Source organism: Coregonus clupeaformis, chromosome 21, assembly GCF_020615455.1.
Source record: "Coregonus clupeaformis isolate EN_2021a chromosome 21, ASM2061545v1, whole genome shotgun sequence".
NCBI lineage: Eukaryota > Metazoa > Chordata > Actinopteri > Salmoniformes > Salmonidae > Coregonus > Coregonus clupeaformis.
Window position 1 is genome coordinate 37,037,577 of NC_059212.1, and position 21,902 is coordinate 37,059,478.

The window sequence follows — 21,902 nt, forward strand, 5'->3', positions numbered from 1 at the left end:
TACGCAAGTATAAACACCATGGGACCACGCAGCCGTCATACCGCTCAGGAAGGAGACGCGTTCTGTCTCCTAGAGATGAACGTACTTTGGTGCGAAAAGTGCAAATCAATCCCAGAACAACAGCAAAGGACCTTGTGAAGATGCTGGAGGAAACAAGTAAAAAAGTATCTATATCCACAGTAAAACAAGTCCTATATCGACATAACCTGAAAGGCCGCTCAGCAAGGAAGAAGCCACTGCTCCAAAACCGCCATAAAAAAGCCAGACTACGGTTTGCAACTGCACATGGGGACAAAGATTGTACTTTTTGGAGAAATGTCCTCTGGTCTGATGAAACAAAAATAGAACTGTTTGGCCATAATGACCATCGTTATGTTTGGAAGAAAAAGGGGGAAGCTTGCAAGCCAAAGAACACCATCCCAACTGTGAAGCACGGGGGGCCAGTATGTAAAATGTATGCACTCACTAACTGTAAGTCGCTCTGGATAAGAGCGTCTGCTAAATGACAAAAAAAAAAGCATGGGTGTGGCAACATCATGCTGTTGGGGTGATTTGCTTAAGGACAACGAAGTCAAGGTATTGGAGTGGCCATCACAAAGCCCTGACATCAATCCTATAGAAAATGTGTGAGTCGAACTGAAAAAGCATGTGTGAGCAAGGAGGCCTACAAACCTGACTCAGTTACACGAGTTCTGTCAGGAGGAATGAGCCAAAATTTACCCAACTTATTGTGGGAAGCTTGTGGAAGACTACCCGAAACGTTTGACCCAAGTTAAACAATTTAAAGGCAATGCTACCAAATACTAATTGAGTGTATGTAAACTTCTGACCCACTGGGAATGTGATGAAAGAAATAAAAGCTTAAATAAATAATGATCTCTACTATTATTCTGACATTTCACATTCTTAAAATGAAGTGGTGATCCTAACTGACCTAAGAGAGGGAATTTTTACTAGGATTAAATGTCAGGAATTGTGAAAAACTGAGTTTAAATGTATTTGGCTAAGGTGTATGTAAACGTCCAACTTCAACTGTAAGTATTCAGACCCTTTACTCAGTACATTGTTGAATTATCTTTGGCAGCGATTACAGCCTCAAGTCTTCTTGGGTATGACGCTACAAGCTTGGCACATCTGTATTTGGGAAGTTTCTCCCATTGTTCTCTGCAGATCATCTCAAGCTCTGTCAGGTTGGATGGGGAGCATCGCTGCACAGCTATTTTCAGGTCTCTCCAGAGATGTTCAATCGGGTTCAAGTCCTGGCTCTGATATTGTCCCGAAGCCACACCTGCGTTGTCTTGGCTGTGTGCTTAGGGTCGTTGTCCTGTTGGAAGGTGAACCTTCGCCCCAATCTGAGGTCCTGAGCCCTCTGGAGCAGGTTTTCATCAAGAATCTCTCTGTACTTTGCTCCGTTCATCTTTCGCTCGATCTTGACCACTCTCCCAGTCCCTGCCGCTGAAAAAGCATCCCCACAGCATGATGCTACCACCACCATGCTTCACCGTAGGGATGGTGCCAGGTTTCCAAATAGTTCAATCTTGGTTTCATCAGACCAGAGCATCTTGTTTCTCATGGTCTGAGAGTCCTTTAGGTGCCTTTTGGCAAACTCCAAGCGGGCTGTCATGTACCTTTAACTGAGGGTGTCTTCCGTCTGGCCACTACCATAAAGGCTTGATTGGTGGAATGCTGCAGAGATGGTTGTCCTTCTGGAAGGTTCTCCCATCTCCACAGAGGAACTCTGGAGCTCTGTCAGAGTGACCAATGGGTTCTTGGCACCTCCCTGACCAAGGCCCTTATCCCACTATTGCTCAGTTTGGCCGGGCGGCCAGCTCTAGGAAGCGTCTTGGTGGTTCCAAACTTCTTCCATTTAAGAATGATGGAGGCCACTGTGTTCTTGGGGAGCTTCAATGCTGCAGACATTTTTTGGTACCCTTCCCCAGATCTGTGCCTCGCACAGACCTCTCTCAGATCTCTACGGACAATTCCTTTGACCTCATGACTTGGTTTTTGCTCTGAGATGCACTGTCAACTGTGGGACCTTATATAGACAGGTGTGTGCCTTTCCAAATCCTGTCCAATCATTTGAATTTACCACAGGTGGACTCCAATCAAGTTGTAGAAACATTTCAAGGATGATCAATGGAAACAGGATGCACCTGAGCTCAATTTAGAGTCTCACAGCAAAGGGTCTGAATACTTACAGTACCAGTCAAAGGTTTGGACACACCTACTCATTCAAGGGTTTTTCTTTATTTCTACTATTTTCTACATTGTAGAATAATAGTAAAGACTTCAACACTATGAAAGAACACATATGGAATCATGTAGTAACCCAAAGTGTTAAAAAAATGAAAAAATATTTGAGATTTGAGATTCTTCTAGTAGCCACCTTTTGCCTTGATGACAGCTTTGCACACTCTTGGCATTCTCTCAACCAGCTTCATGAGGTAGTCACCTAGAATGCATTTCAATTAACAGGTGTGCCTTGTTAAAAGTTAATTTATGGAATTTCTTTCCTTCTTAATGTGTTTGAGCCAATCAGTTGTGTTGTGACAAGGTAGGCTTGGTATACAGAAGATAAATGTTTAAAAAATAGCCCTATTTGGTAAAAGGTGAAGTCCATATTATGGCAAGAACAGCTCAAATAAGCAAAGAGAAATGACAGTCCATCATTACTTTAAGACATGAAGGTCAGTCAATACAGAACATTTCAAGAACTTTGAAAGTTTCTTCAAGTGCAGTCGCAAAAACCATCAAGCGCTATGATGAAACTGGCTCTCATTAGGACCACCACAGGAATGGAAGACCCAGAGTTACCTCTGCTGCAGAGGATAAGTTCATTAGAGTTACCAGCCTCAGAAATTGCAGCCCAAATAAATGCTTCACAGAGTTCAAGTAACAGACACATCTCAACATCAGCTGGTCAGAGGAGACCTGCGTGAATCAGGCCTTCATGGTCGATTGGTGCAAAGAAACCACTACTAAAGGACACTAGTAAGAAGAAGAGACTTGCTTGGGCCAAGAAACACGAGCAATGGACATTAGACCAGAGGAAATCTGTCCGTTGGTCTGATGAGTCCAAATTTGAGATTTTTGGTTCTAACCGCCGTGTCTTTGTGAGATGCAGAGTCTGTGAACGGATGATCTCAGCATGTGTGGTCCCACCGTGAAACATGGAGGAGGAGGTGTGATGGTGTGGGGGTGCTTTGCTGGTGACACTGTCTGTGATTTATTTAGAATTCAAGGCACACTTAACCAGCATGGCCCCCACAGCATTCTGCAGCGATACGCCATCCCATCTGGTTTGCGCTTAGTGGGACTATCATTTGTTTTTCAACAGGACAATGACCCAACACACCTCAAGGCTGTGTAAGGGCTATTTGACCAAGAAGGAGAGTGATAGAGTGCTGCATCAGATGACCTGGCCTCCACAATCCCCCGACCTCAACCCAATTGATATGGTTTGGGATGAGTTGGACCGCAGAGTGAAGGAAAAGAAGCCAACAAGTGCTCAGCATATGTGGGAACTCCTTCAAGACTGTTGGAAAAGCATTCCAGGTGAAGCTGCTTGAGAGAATGCCAAGATAGTGCAAATCTGTCATCAAGGCAAAGGGTGGCTACTTTGAAGAATCTAAAATCTAAAATATATTTTGATTTGATGTCTTCACTATTATGCTACAATGTAGAAAATAGTAAAAATAAAGAAAAACCCTTGAATGAGTAGGTGTGTCCAAACTTTTGACTGGTACTATATGTAAATAGGGTATTTTAGTTTTTTATTTGTAATACATTTGCACACCAAAACAAACTACAGTTTTTGTAGATTGATGATAAAAAATAAAAAAAAACATTTTAGAATAACGTAACGTAACAAAATTTGGAAAATGTGAAGGGGTCTGAATACTTTCCGAATGCACTGTATGTGACCCCAGGTAGGCTAGTTAAGTTGAGCACCATATACTGTATAAACATGCGTGTATATATCTGGGTGGGTAGTATTCCCTCCTCTCCTGCCCTCCCTGCCCCTCCCGTTGCCCCCCTCAAGCTACTCTCACTGCAGAAAGTTAAATTTTAGCAAGTCATTTATCTTATTTTAAGATATTTACCTTATTAAGACGATTTAAGGTAAAATATCTTGAAATAAGATAAATTATCTGCCGATGACGTTAGATAATTTAGCTTGTTAAGAAAAAACAAGAAAAACCCACAAATGTAAAGCTAATTATAAGTCACTCATTAACCCCCAACCCCCACCCACCCCTCCACAACCACAAGTCTTCCTCCAGGTGAGGTGGAGGAGGGAGTGAGGAAAGGTAGCCCCAGCCCTTAGGGGGAGCTGTGGCTGCGGTGAGGGAGGGAGCTCATTCTTCCAGCCCCACCTTTTCCTAGAAATGACTGGGTTCTAAAATGCAGCTTTCTCACCTGGCAGCTCTGACTAAGAGCTAATGGATAGCAGCCCCCTGCTAGCCAACACATAATAACTATCCTCTCTACCACCAGACAGGCAAGAACAGAGCTGCCTTCCCTCCTCCAGAGCACTTACCATGTCTCTCTGAGTGAAGGGCCCAAGCACAAATCTGCCACAGTCATATGGAGAAATGAATGACAGTTTTACAGTGTTATTCAGAACGCAAAGGTGAAAGATATCCTAAAAGCAAAGTGGATTTTGGCGTAGGGTTTTCTTTGTTACCTTTGTAGCTAGTCCTAGACTGAACCTTTCTGTCTATGTTCTGGCTGTACTGTCTTACAACAGCACAATGCTATACTCCTGCAGCCACGACTTAGCTAGCTGTGGGAATAATGAACCAGTCTCTTTTGACTGAGACAGACCAACAAAGGCTCTAAAATAAAACCAAGAGCTGGCAGACTGTTATAACCTCAGTGCCATGGAATCCAAATTACCCTCTCCTACTTTGTTTATTGTCTCAATGCTCGGTTCGTTTAGAACCTAACAATTATCTCAGTGCTTTATAAAGCATCGTTAATGCAAAGCATAGGAATTTAATCTCAGCAATTCCCCCTCTACAACGCTATGCTGTGCAGCTTTGTCTCGGCCAGCAAAGCCCTTGTAGTTATGTAAGCTAGATACATATTCAGATACTGCTTCCGAAACACATTTAGAATGTGCTTCATAATATATTATGAACATCTTATTTCATCTACCTAACATAAGGTTTATACATTATCATTTCCTTCCTGATTCGAGTTGGGTAAGTGGTATATTTTAGGATATATGTTTTCTAAAGACATAGACTAACCTCTTTCTTTCCCCTAAGCTTTTTGCTTCCTAATAGTGTGTCTCTTGTTCTTGATCCTGTCTTTTTGTTAAAAAGCTTCAAAAGAGAGAGAGGACTTGCAGGGCATATATGAAGGTATACCTGCTGGTTCCACATAGACACCTCTACCTCTTAAAGTATCCACAATATGATCAGTAGTGTTGGTGTTTCTCTGTCTGTGTCTGTCTGTCTGTCTGTCCGTGATTATCTGCTGGCTTGTCTGTATGCACAACATGGCCACCTGTCTCTCTGCTTGTGCATCTGCCAGCCTGTGTTTGTTAGCCTGTCGGTATGTCCATCGATCTCAATACCTCTCAAGTCACCTGTCTGTCTGTCTGTCTATCTGCCTGCCTGTCTGTCAGTCAATATGTCTTATCTTTAATATCTCTCCTTCTATCACTTATCTCTCTCTCCATCCCCCTCATTCCCCATCCCTCTCTCGATCCCTCCCTCCCTCTCTCCTATCTGCTCCTTGTGCGTTGTATGAGTAATTGCCTTCCCACGGCCGTAATTGTACCTCCCTGTCACCCATAAGTGTGATCAAAGTGGCAGTGTACCCAGTTTTTCACGTGCTTACATTTTACCAGTGTCTTCTTGTTCTTCCTCTCGCTGACATTTTTGTGTTTGTCTGATGGATTCATGTTCAGTCCCATTAATGTGTTTGTGTTCATATCGGATTTGTTGGGTCTTTTTAATTCCTTTCTCTCTCCATGTCATTTTCCTTTCCTTCGAGTTTATAATCTGAGAGCAGGTCCTGTTGAAAGAAGTGGCTCTGGCGTAAACAAACAGTGGGCCTGCCTTGCACGGCACAAACCAGCCATCTCAGACCTTGTGTCTCTCTCATCAGTCTCTCTGTTCGACTGGTGGGAGCATTCTTCACCATGATGAGTTAGGGCTGTTTTTACTGAGGTCTCTTTTACTGTGAGAAATTGGGATATGTCTCCGTCAACTTGATTTAAGGCTGTCTTCTTTATGCATCACCATCCATCAATAGGCAATGTTAGTGAAGTCCGCACGACCACCATTACCCAAGCATTTCCTCCTCGCTGTGGGGCATCTTGGGTAACACCCTTGTGATTGTTGTGTTGTGCGACCTCCACCCAGGCGAGAATAAAAGAGGACTCAATCAGAACAGTTTTTTTTATTTTAACACGGCCACAAATTGGAGACATGGATTTGTTTAGTTTTTTGTTCCTCCTTCACGCCTATAAGGGGGGTTCTCACCAGGAGGGAGGACCGTTGAGTGTTTCTCTGTTTGTCTGGGGTGTAATGGTCCTAGCCCTGTAATCACTACTGCTACTCTGACCACCCTCTCCTCTCTCTGACCCCTCTCCCCTCTCCTCTCCTCTCTTCTCCGACTCTCTTCCTCTCTCCTTTCCTCTCCTCTCTCCTATCCTCCCTATCCCCTCTCTGACTCCCCCATCACAGTCCAATAAAGGACACACCAGTAGCGTTTGCCGGCCGAGAGTAATTAGCACCTTTGAACAGAGTGCATGCTGTAATTTGCGCAGTCAGACATCCACCAGCGGGTGGTCCCTAAAACGCAGCGTGCCGAGCGATCAGCAGACATACAGCAAATCAACATTAGATGTTGTGTGTGTGGTCCTTAACAGAGGCTCTATCTATCCCTTCTGAAGGGTCAGCATTCCCCCATAGAGAGACACAGACAGAGGCTATAGGTATCCGATTCAGAGCTGGGCTGTATGCCTATCATAGCTCTAGGTAATAATGGCAGCCATGCTGTGTGGTCGGTTTACATTTTGTGGTGATTGGTTAATAATCGGTCTGGTTTGATAGCGAGGGACTACAGGGTTTAATTAATGATGTATATAAACCCTGGATTGCTGATGCAATGTATTGGCACTCCCCAGTAGGAGCAGTCCTCCATAGGAATGAATGGAATTCTACAATATTTCAATTAAATGTTTCAAGGACAAAATTACATGTATTGAAGTATTTTGCTGTTGTAGTGGGCACAGTAACATTAGTAATCTAAAAATATATATACTTTAAGGAAAATGTTTTTATATATTTTTATGTTTAGCTCACACAAAATAATTTAAAAGTATGCATTAAGGTGTCTGTAATAAAATAAATGTGTCAAAAACAAATATAGATATTAGTAAATGCATTTCTATAGCTTCCAAAATATTTTTTACAATGGTGGGGGAGTGCCAAGATGGAAGCACGGTGGCTTCAACAAATCGCCCCCATCAGTCATCTAGTGTATCTATAAATCATTGGGTTTAATCCCCCCAATGGTTAATCCAGGCAACAGGGTAATTGTGCCTATGGTCAATTAGTGTGTGTGTGTGTGTGTGTGTGTGTGGGATGATAATCACAGCTTTGCACTAATTGGTACAGTGAGTGACTTTTTATTTTTCCTAATTACCACTATAATGTAGCCTGGGCCTCTGCTGTGGTTAATGGCACCTGTGGTTAAATTGTCTCTGGTTTATCGGGCCATGGGTTGATATGGATTTGTGGGATAATTATGCCGATGGCTATGTTTATCTGTGGGGCTAGCCTAGCATTTCTGTGTGGATATGAATATGCTACGCTACATGGGAGTCATCAGTGCAGCTAGCATTAGCAATGTTGTGTGGATATAGATATGCTAAGCTACATGGGAGTCGTCAGTTGGGCTGGCGTTGGTGATGCTGTGTGGATGTAGATATGCTAAGCTACATGGGAGTCATCAGTAGGGCTAGCGTTAGCGCTGCTGTGTGGATATAGATATGCTAAGCTACATGGGAGTTGTGAACTCTCCTGCACAGGGTCACAGGGACCTCCATTTTGATCAACATATGATACTTTTTCTAGGGAGGGTTTGGAATGTTTTGCTTACTTACTGCTTATCAGCCAAGCAGGAAATGAAAGGATTGCCATTGAAAACAAGCAGAATTATCCCCTTCTTTACTTCGACTGCTACCCATGAAACAAATGATTTCAGTTTTTTGATAACATTTTCCCCTCAAGGAAGGAAAAACTGCACATTTCAAGGCCATTATGACCAGATCCTGTTATGGAATATATTCATTATTAGGGAAGAGGAAGATAATTGTTCTTTGGGAAAAGTAAGATGTTTAAGAACAGGAACTAAGAGAGCAGTATTGAGGAAGAACTGCTCCATTCATTTGAAAAACATTTGGTTTGTGTTCCAACTTCCCCTCTGGCACAGTTTTGTTATTCAAAAGAAAATAAATGGGTCTAAACCAGGGAAATGGGGAGACAACTTCCTCTAGTTTATATTCTGTGACCGCCATGCCATCTTTAAGTGATGTTTTAATTTAAATGTATCTTCATATCATCCTATAATGCCAGTGACCTTATTTATTGTATTTTTTAGTTGTTGTTGTTGATGTGCTTGTCCTTGCTTGCCATCAGCATCATATGCCTTCCTTGCCCCCTTTCTGTCTTCATGCTGCAGACAGTTGTAGAAGTTATGAGGTATAAAAAAAGCAACAAACTCTGACATTTGTTTCACGGATACAGGCCATTGTAGATACGGTTGACAACCTCCTGAGGCCGGAAGCCCTGAAGTCCTGGGAAGACATGAATTCCACGGAGCAAACGCACGCCGCCACCATGTTACTGGATACCCTGGAGGAAGGAGCCTTCGTCCTTGCCGACAACCTGATTGAGCCCGCTGTAGTCAAAGTGCCTGCAGACAATATCAGTATGTTTATTTTCTTCTCTCTACCCTCCCTGCCCGTCACTCATAAAAAGGAAAAACGAGACAGACACGTCTGCCAGTTACAATCCACAGTTTAATTATTATTTTAATTAAACTGTGGCCATGTCTTGGAAGAAAGTTACTTTGACCTCAGTAGTAAAATGTGCTTTTTTACAACTGTTTGTTATGTCCAAGGAAGTGGAAGTTAACATTCACAACAGTTCTGTAGAAACATACTGATGTTAGGTTCCATTGGCTTATTCATTCTAGACACAGAAAAATTATCTGGACAGCTATTCCTCCAGGAGAAAGGCAAAGTGGTTTTTAAAAAAACCACATTTAGTTGAAGTCACAGTAGGAGGTTTGATGTCTCACTCAGCGCCAGGCAAGCTAATATGTTCTCACAGGCAGTTTATTAGCAATGTGATCTCATTCATTTAAGTCAGCTTTGTGCAGTGAACTGTCATTTTCCCACACAAGCCTCTTTGTTCCATGGTTATGGGTTCCCCGCTCACCTTGCAAGATAAGCTGTCCGGTCTACTCATGGAAAATCAAAGAAATCAATTGAATAATGTAATATTCTATACGGTAGCTATATCCTCTAACCCTGCCTTAACCCATTCTCAGTAAATGGTAAATAGAAGCAGATAAGGAAAAGCTGATGCACTGCAGCCTGCAAATGCACAATTATTATTTTTGTCTATACACACCATGAATACTTTAATAGTTGCATAGTTTATGTGCTTTAAGCACACAAGGCCTCAACAACAAATTTCTCCAAGCTACCACCTTTTCTTACGAGAGAGAGAGAGAGAATTTCAGAGATTTGCTCGCTGGCGAGGCCAGAGTTATCTGAACCCATAGGGGGAAGAAAAAGTAAAAAACTATGATATCTGCAGCAGGTTGTATGGTGGTGTGATCTCTCTCTCTCTCTCTCTCTCTCTCTCTCTCTCTCTCTCTCTCTCTCTCTCTCCATCTCTCTCTCTCTCTCTCTCCATCTCTCTCTCCCTGAGGAGCTCTGTAGGCCAGGGTTACAGGGAGCAGCTTAGTGCTTTTTTTTTAATAGTAAGTAGCGTTGGATGGGATATTGATTGAGATTGGATTCTGTAGCTGGAACACTGGACATGGCTGCTCTCTTGTTTCACCCTTCCCAACCTTTATATCAGAGCTCTATTATACACTGTGTGTTGCTATTGAAACCAATGATGTATATACAGTGAGGGAAAAAAGTATTTGATCCCCTGCTGATTTTGTACGTTTGCCCACTGACAAAGAAATTATCAGTCTATAATTTTAATGGTAGGTTTATTTGAACAGTGAGAGACAGAATAACAACAAAAATAAACAGAAAAACGCATGTCAAAAATGTTATAAATTGATTTGCATTTTAATGAGGGAAATAAGTATTTGACCCCCTCTCAATCAGAAAGATTTCTGGCTCCCAGGTGTCTTTTATACAGGTAACGAGCTGAGATTAGGAGCACACTCTTAAAGGGAGTGCTCCTAATCTCAGTTTGTTACCTGTATAAAAGACACCTGTCCACAGAAGCAATCAATCAATCAGATTCCAAACTCTCCACCATGGCCAAGACCAAAGAGCTCTCCAAGGATGTCAGGGACAAGATTATAGACCTACACAAGGCTGGAATGGGCTACAAGACCATTGCCAAGCAGCTTGGTGAGAAGGTGACAACAGTTGGTGCGATTATTCACAAATGAAAGAAACACAAAATAACTGTCAATCTCCCTCAGCCTGGGGCTCCATGCTCCTGAGATGTGTGCAAACCTGCTGGCCAACTACAAGAAACGTCTGACCTCTGTGATTGCCAACAAGGGTTTTGCCACCAAGTACTAAGTCATGTTTTGCAGAGGGGTCAAATACTTATTTCCCTTATTAAAATCAAAAATCAATGTATACAATTTTTGACATGCGTTTTTCTGGATTTTTTTGTTGTTATTCTGTCTCTCACTGTTCAAATAAACCTACCATTAAAATTATAGACTGATCATGTCTTTGTCAGTGGGCAAACGATCAAATACTTTTTTCCCTCACTGTAAACCCTGGATTGCTGATGGTATGTATTGGCCATTGAGAGGCATTGTAGCCACAGGTCGCAATAGGAATTAATGAAATTCTACAATATTTCAATTCAATGTTTTAAAGGAACAAATTACATGTATTTAAGTATTTTTGATGTTTTAGTGGGGACAGTAACATTAGTAATGTCAAAAAATTATACTTTTAAGCTTTTTATGTATAGACAGTGGGGGGGGGAAAGTATTTAGTCAGCCACCAATTGTGCAAGTTCTCCCACTTAAAAAGATGAGAGAGGCCTGTAATTTTCATCATAGGTACACGTCAACTATGACAGACAAAATGAGATTTTTTTCCCCAGAAAATCACATTGTAGGATTTTTAATGAATTTATTTGCAAATTATGGTGGAAAATAAGTATTTGGTCAATAACAAACGTTTCTCAATACTTTGTTATATACCCTTTGTTGGCAATGACACAGGTCAAACATTTTCTGTAAGTCTTCACAAGGTTTTCACACACTGTTGCTGGTATTTTGGCCCATTCCTCCATGCAGATCTCCTCTAGAGCAGTGATGTTTTGGGGCTGTCGCTGGGCAACACGGACTTTCAACTCCCTCCAAAGATTTTCTATGGGGTTGAGATCTGGAGACTGGCTAGGCCACTCCAGGACCTTGAAATGCTTCTTACGAAGCCACTCCTTCGTTGCCCGGGCGGTGTGTTTGGGATCATTGTCATGCTGAAAGACCCAGCCACGTTTCATCTTCAATGCCCTTGCTGATGGAAGGAGGTTTTCACTCAAAATCTCACGATACATGGCCCCATTCATTCTTTCCTTTACACGGATCAGTCGTCCTGGTCCCTTTGCAGAAAAACAGCCCCAAAGCATGATGTTTCCACCCCCATGCTTCACAGTAGGTATGGTGTTCTTTCGATGCAACTCAGCATTCTTTGTCCTCCAAACACGACGAGTTGAGTTTTTACCAAAAAGTAATATTTTGGTTTCATCTGACCATATGACATTCTCCCAATCCTCTTCTGGATCATCCAAATGCACTCTAGCAAACTTCAGACGGGCCTGGACATGTACTGGCTTAAGCAGGGGGACACGTCTGGCACTGCAGGATTTGAGTCCCTGGCGGCGTAGTGTGTTACTGATGGTAGGCTTTGTTACTTTGGTCCCAGCTCTCTGCAGGTCATTCACTAGGTCCCCCGTGTGGTTCTGGGATTTTTGCTCACCGTTCTTGTGATCATTTTGACCCCACGGGGTGAGATCTTGTGTGGAGCCCCAGATCGAGGGAGATTATCAGTGGTCTTGTATGTCTTCCATTTCCTAATAATTGCTCCCACAGTTGATTTCTTCAAACCAAGCTGCTTACCTATTGCAGATTCAGTCTTCCCAGCCTGGTGCAGGTCTACAATTTTGTTTCTGGTGTCCTTTGACAGCTCTTTGGTCTTGGCCATAGTGGAGTTTGGAGTGTGACTGTTTGAGGTTGTGGACAGGTGTCTTTTATACTGATAACAAGTTCAAACAGGTGCCATTAATCCAGGTAACGAGTGGAGGACAGAGGAGCCTCTTAAAGAAGAATTTACAGGTCTGTGAGAGCCAGAAATCTTGCTTGTTTGTAGGTGACCAAATACTTATTTTCCACCATAATTTGCAAATAAATTCATAAGAAATCCTATAATGTGATTTTCTGGATTTTTTTCTTTCTCATTTTGTCTGTCATAGTTGACGTGTACATATGATGAAAATTACAGGCCTCTCTCATCTTTTTAAGTGGGAGAACTTGCACAATTGGTGGCTGACTAAATACTTTTTTTCCCCACTGTATATTTGTATGTTTAGCTCACATAATATAATTAAAAAGTATGCATTAAGATGTCTGTAATAGAATGTAGAATGTAGACATTAATAAATGCATTTCTATAGCTTCCAAAATATTTTCTACAATGGTGGGGGAGTGCCAAGATGGAGGTACGGTGGCTTCAACACAGCACCCCCAACAGTCATCTAGTGTATCTATATAAATCATTGATTGATACTTGATCTATCAGTAATATATACCACCAACATTCCCTTCTCCTTTTCCCTCTTCCCCCTCCTCCCTTCCCCTCTCTCTCTGCTCTTCCCCCTCTACTTCCCCCTCACCTTGTCCTCCTCAAGTGCTGGATGTGTATGTGCTCAGTACAGACGGCCAGGTGCAGGACTTCAGGTTCCCCCAGACCAGCAAGGGTGGAGCCTCCATTCAGCTGTCTGCAAACACAGTCAAAGTCAACAGTAAAAACGGTAATGGGGGGAATGAATAAATGAATGTGATCATGCTGAAGGAGCATTGCCCTTCACTGAGACAGTGGTTGAAGGATAGAAATTAGTAGCAATTTTATACGTTCACAATGCCACCATAAATCTTATTCTAATGTGTTTTTTCCCAGGTGTGGCCAAGCTTGTGTTTGTCCTCTATAAGCACCTGGGCCAGTTCCTCAGTACAGAGAACGCCACGCTCTGGGGAGGAGGCGGCAGAGGAGGAGGACGTAACCTCTCAGACCTGACCGTCAACTCGCACATCCTGGCCGCCTCCATCACCAAGGAGTCCAGCCGTGTGTTCGTGTCTGACCCCGTCATCTTCACCCTGGAGCACCTCGACGTGAGTTCCCCTTCCCCTGAGAAAATCCTGGAGCGCTGGTGTCAGGCTGCGGTGTGATTCAGTGCAGGGGGAAATACTGGGAAAGGAAATGGCAGTGTTGTCTTTAGTAGTTGGAAGATAAATGCCAATGTCATAAGATACAGCTGCACTGTGAGCACGGCTGTAAAATATCAATACATGTGTATACGTTTCTGTTAGTTTACATAGAAAATGCTACCATGTTTATGACAGATTTCAATATACTGTAATTGTTTATAATTGCACTTGGCATGACAGACAATAAGTAAAAATCAAATCAAGGTTTATTTGTCGCTTACACAGATTAGCAGATATGCACTGACTATCTTGCACTTACCCTACGCACACTCACTAGACTATATATATATATATATATATATATATTTTATATATATATACATATATATATATATATACTGAACAAACCAGTCAAGTTTGGACACACCTACTCATTTAAGGGTTTTTCTTTATTTTTACTATTTTCTACATTGTCGAATAATAGTGAAGACATCAAAACTATGAAATAGCACACATGGAATCATGTAGTAACCAAAAAAGTGTTAAACAAATTTTAGATTCTTCAAAGTAGCCACCCTTTGCCTTGATGACAGCTTTGCACACTCTTGGCATTCTCTCAACCATCTTCACCTGAAATGCTTTTCCGACAGTCTTGAAGGAGTTCCCACATATGCTAAGCACTTGTTGGCTGCTTTTCCTTCACTCTGCGGTCCAACTCATCCCAAACAATCTCAATTGGGTTGAGGTCGTGTGATTGTGGAGGCTAGGTCATCTGATGCAGCACTCCATCACTCTCCTTCTTGTTCAAATAGCCCTTACTCAGCCTGGAGGTGTTTTGGGAGAAATTATAGTCCCACTAAGCGCAAACCAGATGGGATGGCGTATCGCTGCAGAATGCTGTGGGAGCCATGCTGGTTAAGTGTGCCTTGAATTCTAAATAAATCACAGACAGTGTCACCAGTAAAGCACCCACACACCATCACACCTCCTCCTCCATGCTTCACTGTGGGAACCACACATGCAGAGATCATCAGTTCACTTACTCTGCGTCTCACAAAGACACGGCGGTTGGAACCAAAAATCTCAAATTTGGACTCATCAGACCAAAGGACAGATTTCCACCGGTCTAATGTCCATTGCTCATGTTTCTTTGCCCAAGCAAGTCTCTTCTTATTATTGGTGTCCAGGTGACTACCTCATGAAGCTGGTTGAGAGAATGCCAAGAGTGTGCAAAGCTGTCATCAAGGCAAGGGGTTGCTACTTTGAAGAATCTCAAATATAAAATATATTTTGATTTGTTTAACACTTTTTTGGTTACTACATGATTCCAAATGTGTTATTCCATAGTTTTGATGTCTTCACTATTATTCTACAATGTAGAAAATTGTCAAAATAAAGAAAAACCCTGGAATGAGTAGGTGTGTCCAAATGTTTGACTGGTACTGTATATATAGGTAGGAAGCATATGTACTCTAAAGTAATGTGTTCATTGTTTTTAACAATGCTTTGAATGTTGTTGTTTATGGTATTTAAGAGGTTTCCTCATGTTGCTTATTATTTTTATTATTTTTATTTATTTAACCTTTATTTAACCAGGTAAGCCAGTTGAGAACAAGTTCTCATTTACAACTGCGACCTGGCCAAGATAAAGCAAAGCAGTGCGATTAAAAACAACAACACAGTGTTACATATGGGGTAAACAAAACATTAAGTCAAAAATACAACAGAAAATATATACAGTGGGGAGAACAAGTATTTGATACACTGCCGATTTTGCAGGTTTTCCTACTTACAAAGCATGTAGAGGTCTGTAATTTTTACTTCAACTGTGAGAGACGGAATCTAAAACAAAAATCCAGAAAATCATATTGTATGATTTTTAAGTAATTAATTTGCATTTTATTGCATGACATAAGTATTTGATCACCTACCAACCAGTAAGAATTCTGGCTCTCACAGACCTGTTAGTTTTTCTTTAAGAAGCCCTCCTGTTCTCCACTCATTACCTGTATTAACTGCACCTGTTTGAACTCGTTACCTGTATAAAAGACACCAGTCCACACACTCAATCAAACAGACTCCAACCTCTCCACAATGGCCAAGACCAGAGAGTTGTGTAAGGACATCAGGGATACAATTGTAGACCTGCACAAGGCTGGGATGGGCTACAGGACAATAGGCAAGCAGCTTGGTGAGAAGGCAACAACTGTTGGTGCAATTATTAGAAAATGGAAGAAGTTCAAGATGACGGTCAATCACCCCCGGTCTGGGGCTCCATGCAAGATCTCACCTCGTGGGGCATCAATGATCATGAGGAAGGTGAGGGATCAGCCCAGAACTACACGGCAGGACCTGGTCAATGACCTGAAGAGAGCTGGGACCACAGTCTCAAAGAAAACCATTAGTAACACACTACGCCGTCATGGATTAAAATCCTGCAGCGCACGCAAGGTCCCCCTGCTCAAGCCAGCGCATGTCCAGGCCCGTCTGAAGTTTGCCAATGACCATCTGGATGATCCAGAGGAGGAATGGGAGAAGGTCATGTGGTCTGATGAGACAAAAATAGAGCTTTTTGGTCTAAACTTCACTCGCCATGTTTGGAGGAAGAAGAAGGATGAGTACAACCCCAAGAACACCATCCCAACCGTGAAGCATGGAGGTGGAAACATCATTCTTTGGGGATGCATTTCTGCAAAGGGGACAGGACGACTGCACCGTATTGAGGGGAGGATGGATGGGGCCATGTATCGCGAGATCTTGGCCAACAACCTCCTTCCCTCAGTAAGAGCATTGAAGATGGGTCGTGGCCTGGTCTTCCAGCATGACAACGACCCGAAACACACAGCCAGGGCAACTAAGGAGTGGCTCCGTAAGAAGCATCTCAAGGTCCTGGAGTGGCCTAGCCAGTCTCCAGACCTGAATCCAATAGAAAATCTTTGGAGGGAGCTGAAAGTCCATATTGCCCAGCGACAGCCCCGAAACCTGAAGGATCTGGAGAAGGTCTGTATGGAGGAGTGGACCAAAATCCCTGCTGCAGTGTGTGCAAACCTGGTCAAGACCTACAGGAAACGTATGATCTCTGTAATTGCAAACAAAGGTTTCTGTACCAAATATTAAGTTCTGCTTTTATGATGTATCAAATACTTATGTCATACAATAAAATGCAAATTAATTACTTAAAAATCATACAATGTGTTTTTCTGGATTTTTGTTTTAGATTCCGTCTCTCACACCTATAATAAAAAATTACAGACCTCTGCATGCTTTGTAAGTAGGAAAACCTGCAAAATCGGCAGTGTATCAAATACTTGTTCTCCCCACTGTTTATACAGTTTGTGCAAATGTAGTAAATGATGGAGGTAAGGCAATAAATAGGCCATAGTGCAAAATAGTTACAATTTCCTATTAACACTGGAATGATAGATGTGCAAAAGATGATGTGCAAATAGAGATAAGAGTCTCCAGCTTCAGAGATTTTTGCAGTTCATTCCAGTCATTGGCAGCAGAGAACTGGAAGGAATGGCGGCCAAAGGAGGTGTTGGCTTTGGGGATGACCAGTGAGATATACCTGCTGGAGCGCAGACTGTGGGTGGGTGTTGCTATGGTGACCAGTGAGCTAAGATAAGACGGGGATTTGCCTAGCAGTGATTTATAGATGACCTGGAGCCAGTGGGTTTGGCGACGAATATGTAGTGAGGGCCAGCCAACGAGAGCGTACAGGTCACAATGGTGGGTAGTATATGGGGCTTTGGTGACAAAATGGATGGCACTGTGATAGACTACATCCAATTTGCTGAGTAGAGTGTTGGAGGCTTTTTGTAAATGACATCACCGAAGTCAAGGATCGGTAGGATAGTCAGTTTTACGAGGGCATGTTTAACAGCATGAGTGAAGGAGGCTTTGTTGCGAAATAGGAAACCGATTCTAGATTTAACTTTGGATTGGAGATTCTTAATGTGAGTCTGGAAGGAGAGTTTACAGTCTAACCAGACACCTAGGTATTTGTAGTTGTCCACATACTCTAGGTCAGACCCGCCGAGAGTAGTGATTTTAGTTGGGTGGGCAGGTGCAAGCAGCGTTCGGTTGAAGAGCATGCATTTAGTTTTACTAGCGTTTAAGAGCAGTTGGAGGCTACGGAAGGAGTGTTGTATGGCATTGAAGCTCGTTTGGAGGTTTGTTAACACAGTGTCCAATGAAGGGCCAGATGTATACAAAATGGTGTCATCCGCATAGAGGTGGATCCGAGCATCACCAGCAGCAAGATCAACATCATTGATATACACAGAGAATAGAGTCGTCCCGAGAATTGAACCCTGTGGCACCCCCATAGAGACCAGACAACAGGCCCTCCGATTTGACACATTGACCTCTATCTGAGAAGTAGTTGGTGAACCAGGCGAGGCAGTCATTTGAGAAACCAAGGCTATTTAGTCTGCCAATAAGAAGGCGGTGGTTGACAGAGTCGAAAGCCTTGGCCAGGTTGATGAAGAGAACTACTACAACCCTAACTGTTAGCTAGTTGTCTTAAACAATGTTCTTATTTCTTTATTTTCTGCTTTGTAGAAGGAGCACTACTACAACCCCAACTGCTCCTTCTGGAACTACTCTGAGAGGAGTATGATAGGCTACTGGTCTACTCAGGGCTGTAAGCTCCTGGACACCAACAAGAGCCACACCACCTGTTCCTGTAGTCACCTGACCAACTTCGCCATCCTAATGGCCCATAGAGGGAACGTGGTGAGTGGCCCTCAATGGGTTCTATCATGCTGTGGGGTTGGACTTCTACCGGATGTATGTAATATGTATGCATGTTCCCATCTAGGGAACATGGTGAGTGGCTGTTTCAAACCAACCCCTAGCTAGCCCTTAACCCCTTAGACATTTGTGTAGATCGGAGAGGATTGTATGTGTGTAAGAAATATGGTGGAATGTCCACAATTCTTGTCCTCTGTGGAATTGTAACCATATTGTGGATACCCATCCAATCCTCTCAGATCTCCATAAGTCTCTAGGGCAGGGATGGGCAGCTGGCGACCATTGTTGGCCCGCTGGTCAATACACGTTTTTCTTTTTATTCAGTCGGGGTCTCAACTTACTGTTGAGAGTTAGAATAGTAGAATACACAAGGTGCGATTTCGTAATTTGATAGTGCATCAGAGGTTTTTCTCTGTTATGTCAGTCACTGACAGTCACTCAATTACCCCATGTCAGCAAAAAATTTTTAGATCGGTAAGTTAGTCAAGTCAGCCATCTTAACTTGTAGTAAACATGGTCTATTTACCAACCGGGGGGGGTAGTCACTGTCACTGAGATATTATATTAAGAACTGCAAACATTTCTCTCCACCATATGGCCAAATGTGTAGAAATGCAGGAAATTAGCTGTATAACTGCACCTTGTTTTCTCCACCCCATGGCAAAATGAGTAGAATTGCATGAAATGAGTTATAAAATTGCAAAATCTTCTTTCCACCCCATGACAAAATGTGTAGAATTGCCAAAAAAAAAGGTTAGGACTGGCTCTGACTGCAAGTGTGGGTATGGATGTGGGTACACAGACCGCGAGCCACTGTGGCCCCTCATGATGAGTTCAGATTTTTTGTGGCCCCCACCCCCATCAAAGTTGCCCATCCCTGCTCCAGGGGTTAGGGGCTAGGGGTTGATTTGGGATTTAAGGACACTCGTAGTGAATCTGCCCCATCCCCCCTCATTGTACAGTGGGGAAAAAAAGTATTTAGTCAGCCACCAATTGTGCAAGTTCTCCCACTTAAAAAGATGAGAGAGGCCTGTAATTTTCATCATAGGTACACGTCAACTATGACAGACAAAATGAGAATTTTTTTTCACACACTGTTGCTGGTATTTTGGCCCATTCCTCCATGCAGATCTCCTCTAGAGCAGTGATGTTTTGGGGCTGTCGCTGGGCAACAAGGACTTTCAACTCCCTTGTTGCAAAGATTTTCTATGGGTTTGAGATCTGGAGACTGGCTAGGCCACTCCAGGACCTTGAAATGCTTCTTACGAAGCCACTCCTTCGTTGCCCGGGCGGTGTGTTTGGGATCATTGTCATGCTGAAAGACCCAGCCACGTTTCATCTTCAATGCCCTTGCTGATGGAAGGAGGTTTTCACTCAAAATCTCACGATACATGGCCCCATTCATTCTTTCCTTTACACGGATCAGTCGTCCTGGTCCCTTTGCAGAAAAACAGCCCCAAAGCATGATGTTTCCACCCCAATGCTTCACAGTAGGTATGGTGTTCTTTGGATGCAACTCAGCATTCTTTGTCCTCCAAACACGACGAGTTGAGTTTTTACCAAAAAGTAATATTTTGGTTTCATCTGACCATATGACATTCTCCCAATCCTCTTCTGGATCATCCAAATGCACTCTAGCAAACTTCAGACGGGCCTGGACATGTACTGGCTTAAGCAGGGGGACACGTCTGGCACTGCAGGATTTGAGTCCCTGGCGGCGTAGTGTGTTACTGATGGTAGGCTTTGTTACTTTGGTCCCAGCTCTCTGCAGGTCATTCACTAGGTCCCCCCGTGTGGTTCTGGGATTTTTGCTCACCGTTCTTGTGATCATTTTGACCCCACGGGGTGAGATCTTGTGTGGAGCCCCAGATCGAGGGAGATTATCAGTGGTCTTGTATGTCTTCCATTTCCTAATAATTGCTCCCACAGTTGATTTCTTCAAACCAAGCTGCTTACCTATTGCAGATTCAGTCTTCCCAGCCTGGTGCAGGTCTACAATTTTGTTTCTGGTGTCCTTTGACAGCTCTTTGGTCTTGGCCATAGTGGAGTTTAGAGTGTGACTGTTTGAGGTTGTGGACAGGTGTCTTTTATACTGATAACAAGTTCAAACAGGTGCCATTAATACAGGTAACGAGTGGAGGACAGAGGAGCCTCTTAAAGAAGAAGTTACAGGTCTGTGAGAGCCAGAAATCTTGCTTGTTTGTACGTGACCAAATACTTATTTTCCACCATAATTTGCAAATAAATTCATTAAAAATCCTACAATGTGATTTTCTGGAAAAAACATTCTCAATTTGTCTGTCATAGTTGACGTGTACCTATGATGAAAATTACAGGCCCCTCTCATCTTTTTAAGTGGGAGAACTTGCACAATTGGTGGCTGACTAAATACTTTTTTCCCCCACTGTATGTACCGTACAGTATGTATTTAAACATGGCTACAGTAAGATTGACAACTCAGAGGCTGATTAGATTTGAGGGTGGGGGGTTTGTTGGAGGGATAGGGGGATGGGAGTTGAGGTGAGGAATGTGGTTAGTTAATGTATATGGAGAGAAACGGAAGGAGGCTGTCACTTACTTTGCCGGGAGCACAAAAGCAAGAGATCGCAGGCATAAGATACTGTAGTGAGAGCTAGCTGAAACCTTATTGGAAATAAATGACATTTTACCTATGGTCTGTGACTAATAGCCTTCACGCACGTCTGCTGGAATCATACACAGGGAAACGTACACGGCGGCCCTGCGTCGCGCTTCTTTAATTTGCATTTCCACTCAACGACATGAAGTGGGTGAGATCCATTTGCAAGCAAAATGCAATTACAATCCAATTTATGATAAATATCATGTGCTGCAAGCATCTACCCAGTAATAAATGTGGAACATAAGTTTGTGGTTTATATAATAACATGTCCCGACTCATGAACTCTTCCCCTGTCTTCCTCTCGCAAACCCCGAATCTTACAACCCTTCACCACAAGGAGAAACCAGAGTCCCTGGGCTAAGTCTTCCCTCCCCGTCACACCAACCCTACACCTCAACTACAACTCCTCCTGGCCTGCCCTCAATAAAATTACTAATATCACGGAACGGATTACCTCATGTTCAGACCACTATCCCTGAGTGATATTCTGTATGGTGAAGGCTTCTATTTTTGCATATGGTCGTAGCCTACATTGAAATGTGTTCATTTTCATGGGTTGTGACACGCACTTTAATCAGCCCTTCACAGAGTGATCTCACATTATATTTTATAATGTCAGCCCTTCACAGAGCGATCCCCGAATATATGTTATAACATGTCGCAACTTGGTGTCACAGAGCTTTGTGACAGCTTACTAATTACTTTACATTGGCAGGGCACATGTTGTGGTACAACATGTACTCTGTTTCCTACAGTAGATGTTGAGTTAAATCCCTCAGTGAGTCAGGACATCATGTTATGTCAAGGTTCATTGATGGGGACATGAAGTCTGTCA

The 21,902-nt window shown here is 42.8% G+C and overlaps 1 protein-coding gene across 13 annotated transcripts in view; it reads left to right on the forward strand.

Annotated features, from left to right (window-relative positions):
* LOC121535329 (adhesion G protein-coupled receptor L2-like) overlaps positions 1–21,902 on the forward strand; it is a 154,534-nt gene that overhangs the window by 111,837 nt on the left and 20,795 nt on the right. For 10 of the 13 annotated variants that reach the window (XM_041842286.2, XM_041842283.2, XM_041842284.2 and 7 more), the window contains 5 exons: positions 5,334–5,372; positions 8,772–8,955; positions 13,155–13,277; positions 13,424–13,635; positions 18,235–18,408. In XM_041842286.2, the coding sequence (XP_041698220.2) occupies positions 5,334–5,372; positions 8,772–8,955; positions 13,155–13,277; positions 13,424–13,635; positions 18,235–18,408 (732 nt within the window). The remainder of the gene's footprint in view (positions 1–5,333; positions 5,373–8,771; positions 8,956–13,154; positions 13,278–13,423; positions 13,636–18,234; positions 18,409–21,902) is intronic. The other 3 variants (XM_041842280.2, XM_041842281.2, XM_041842291.2) reach the window with 1 other exon arrangement.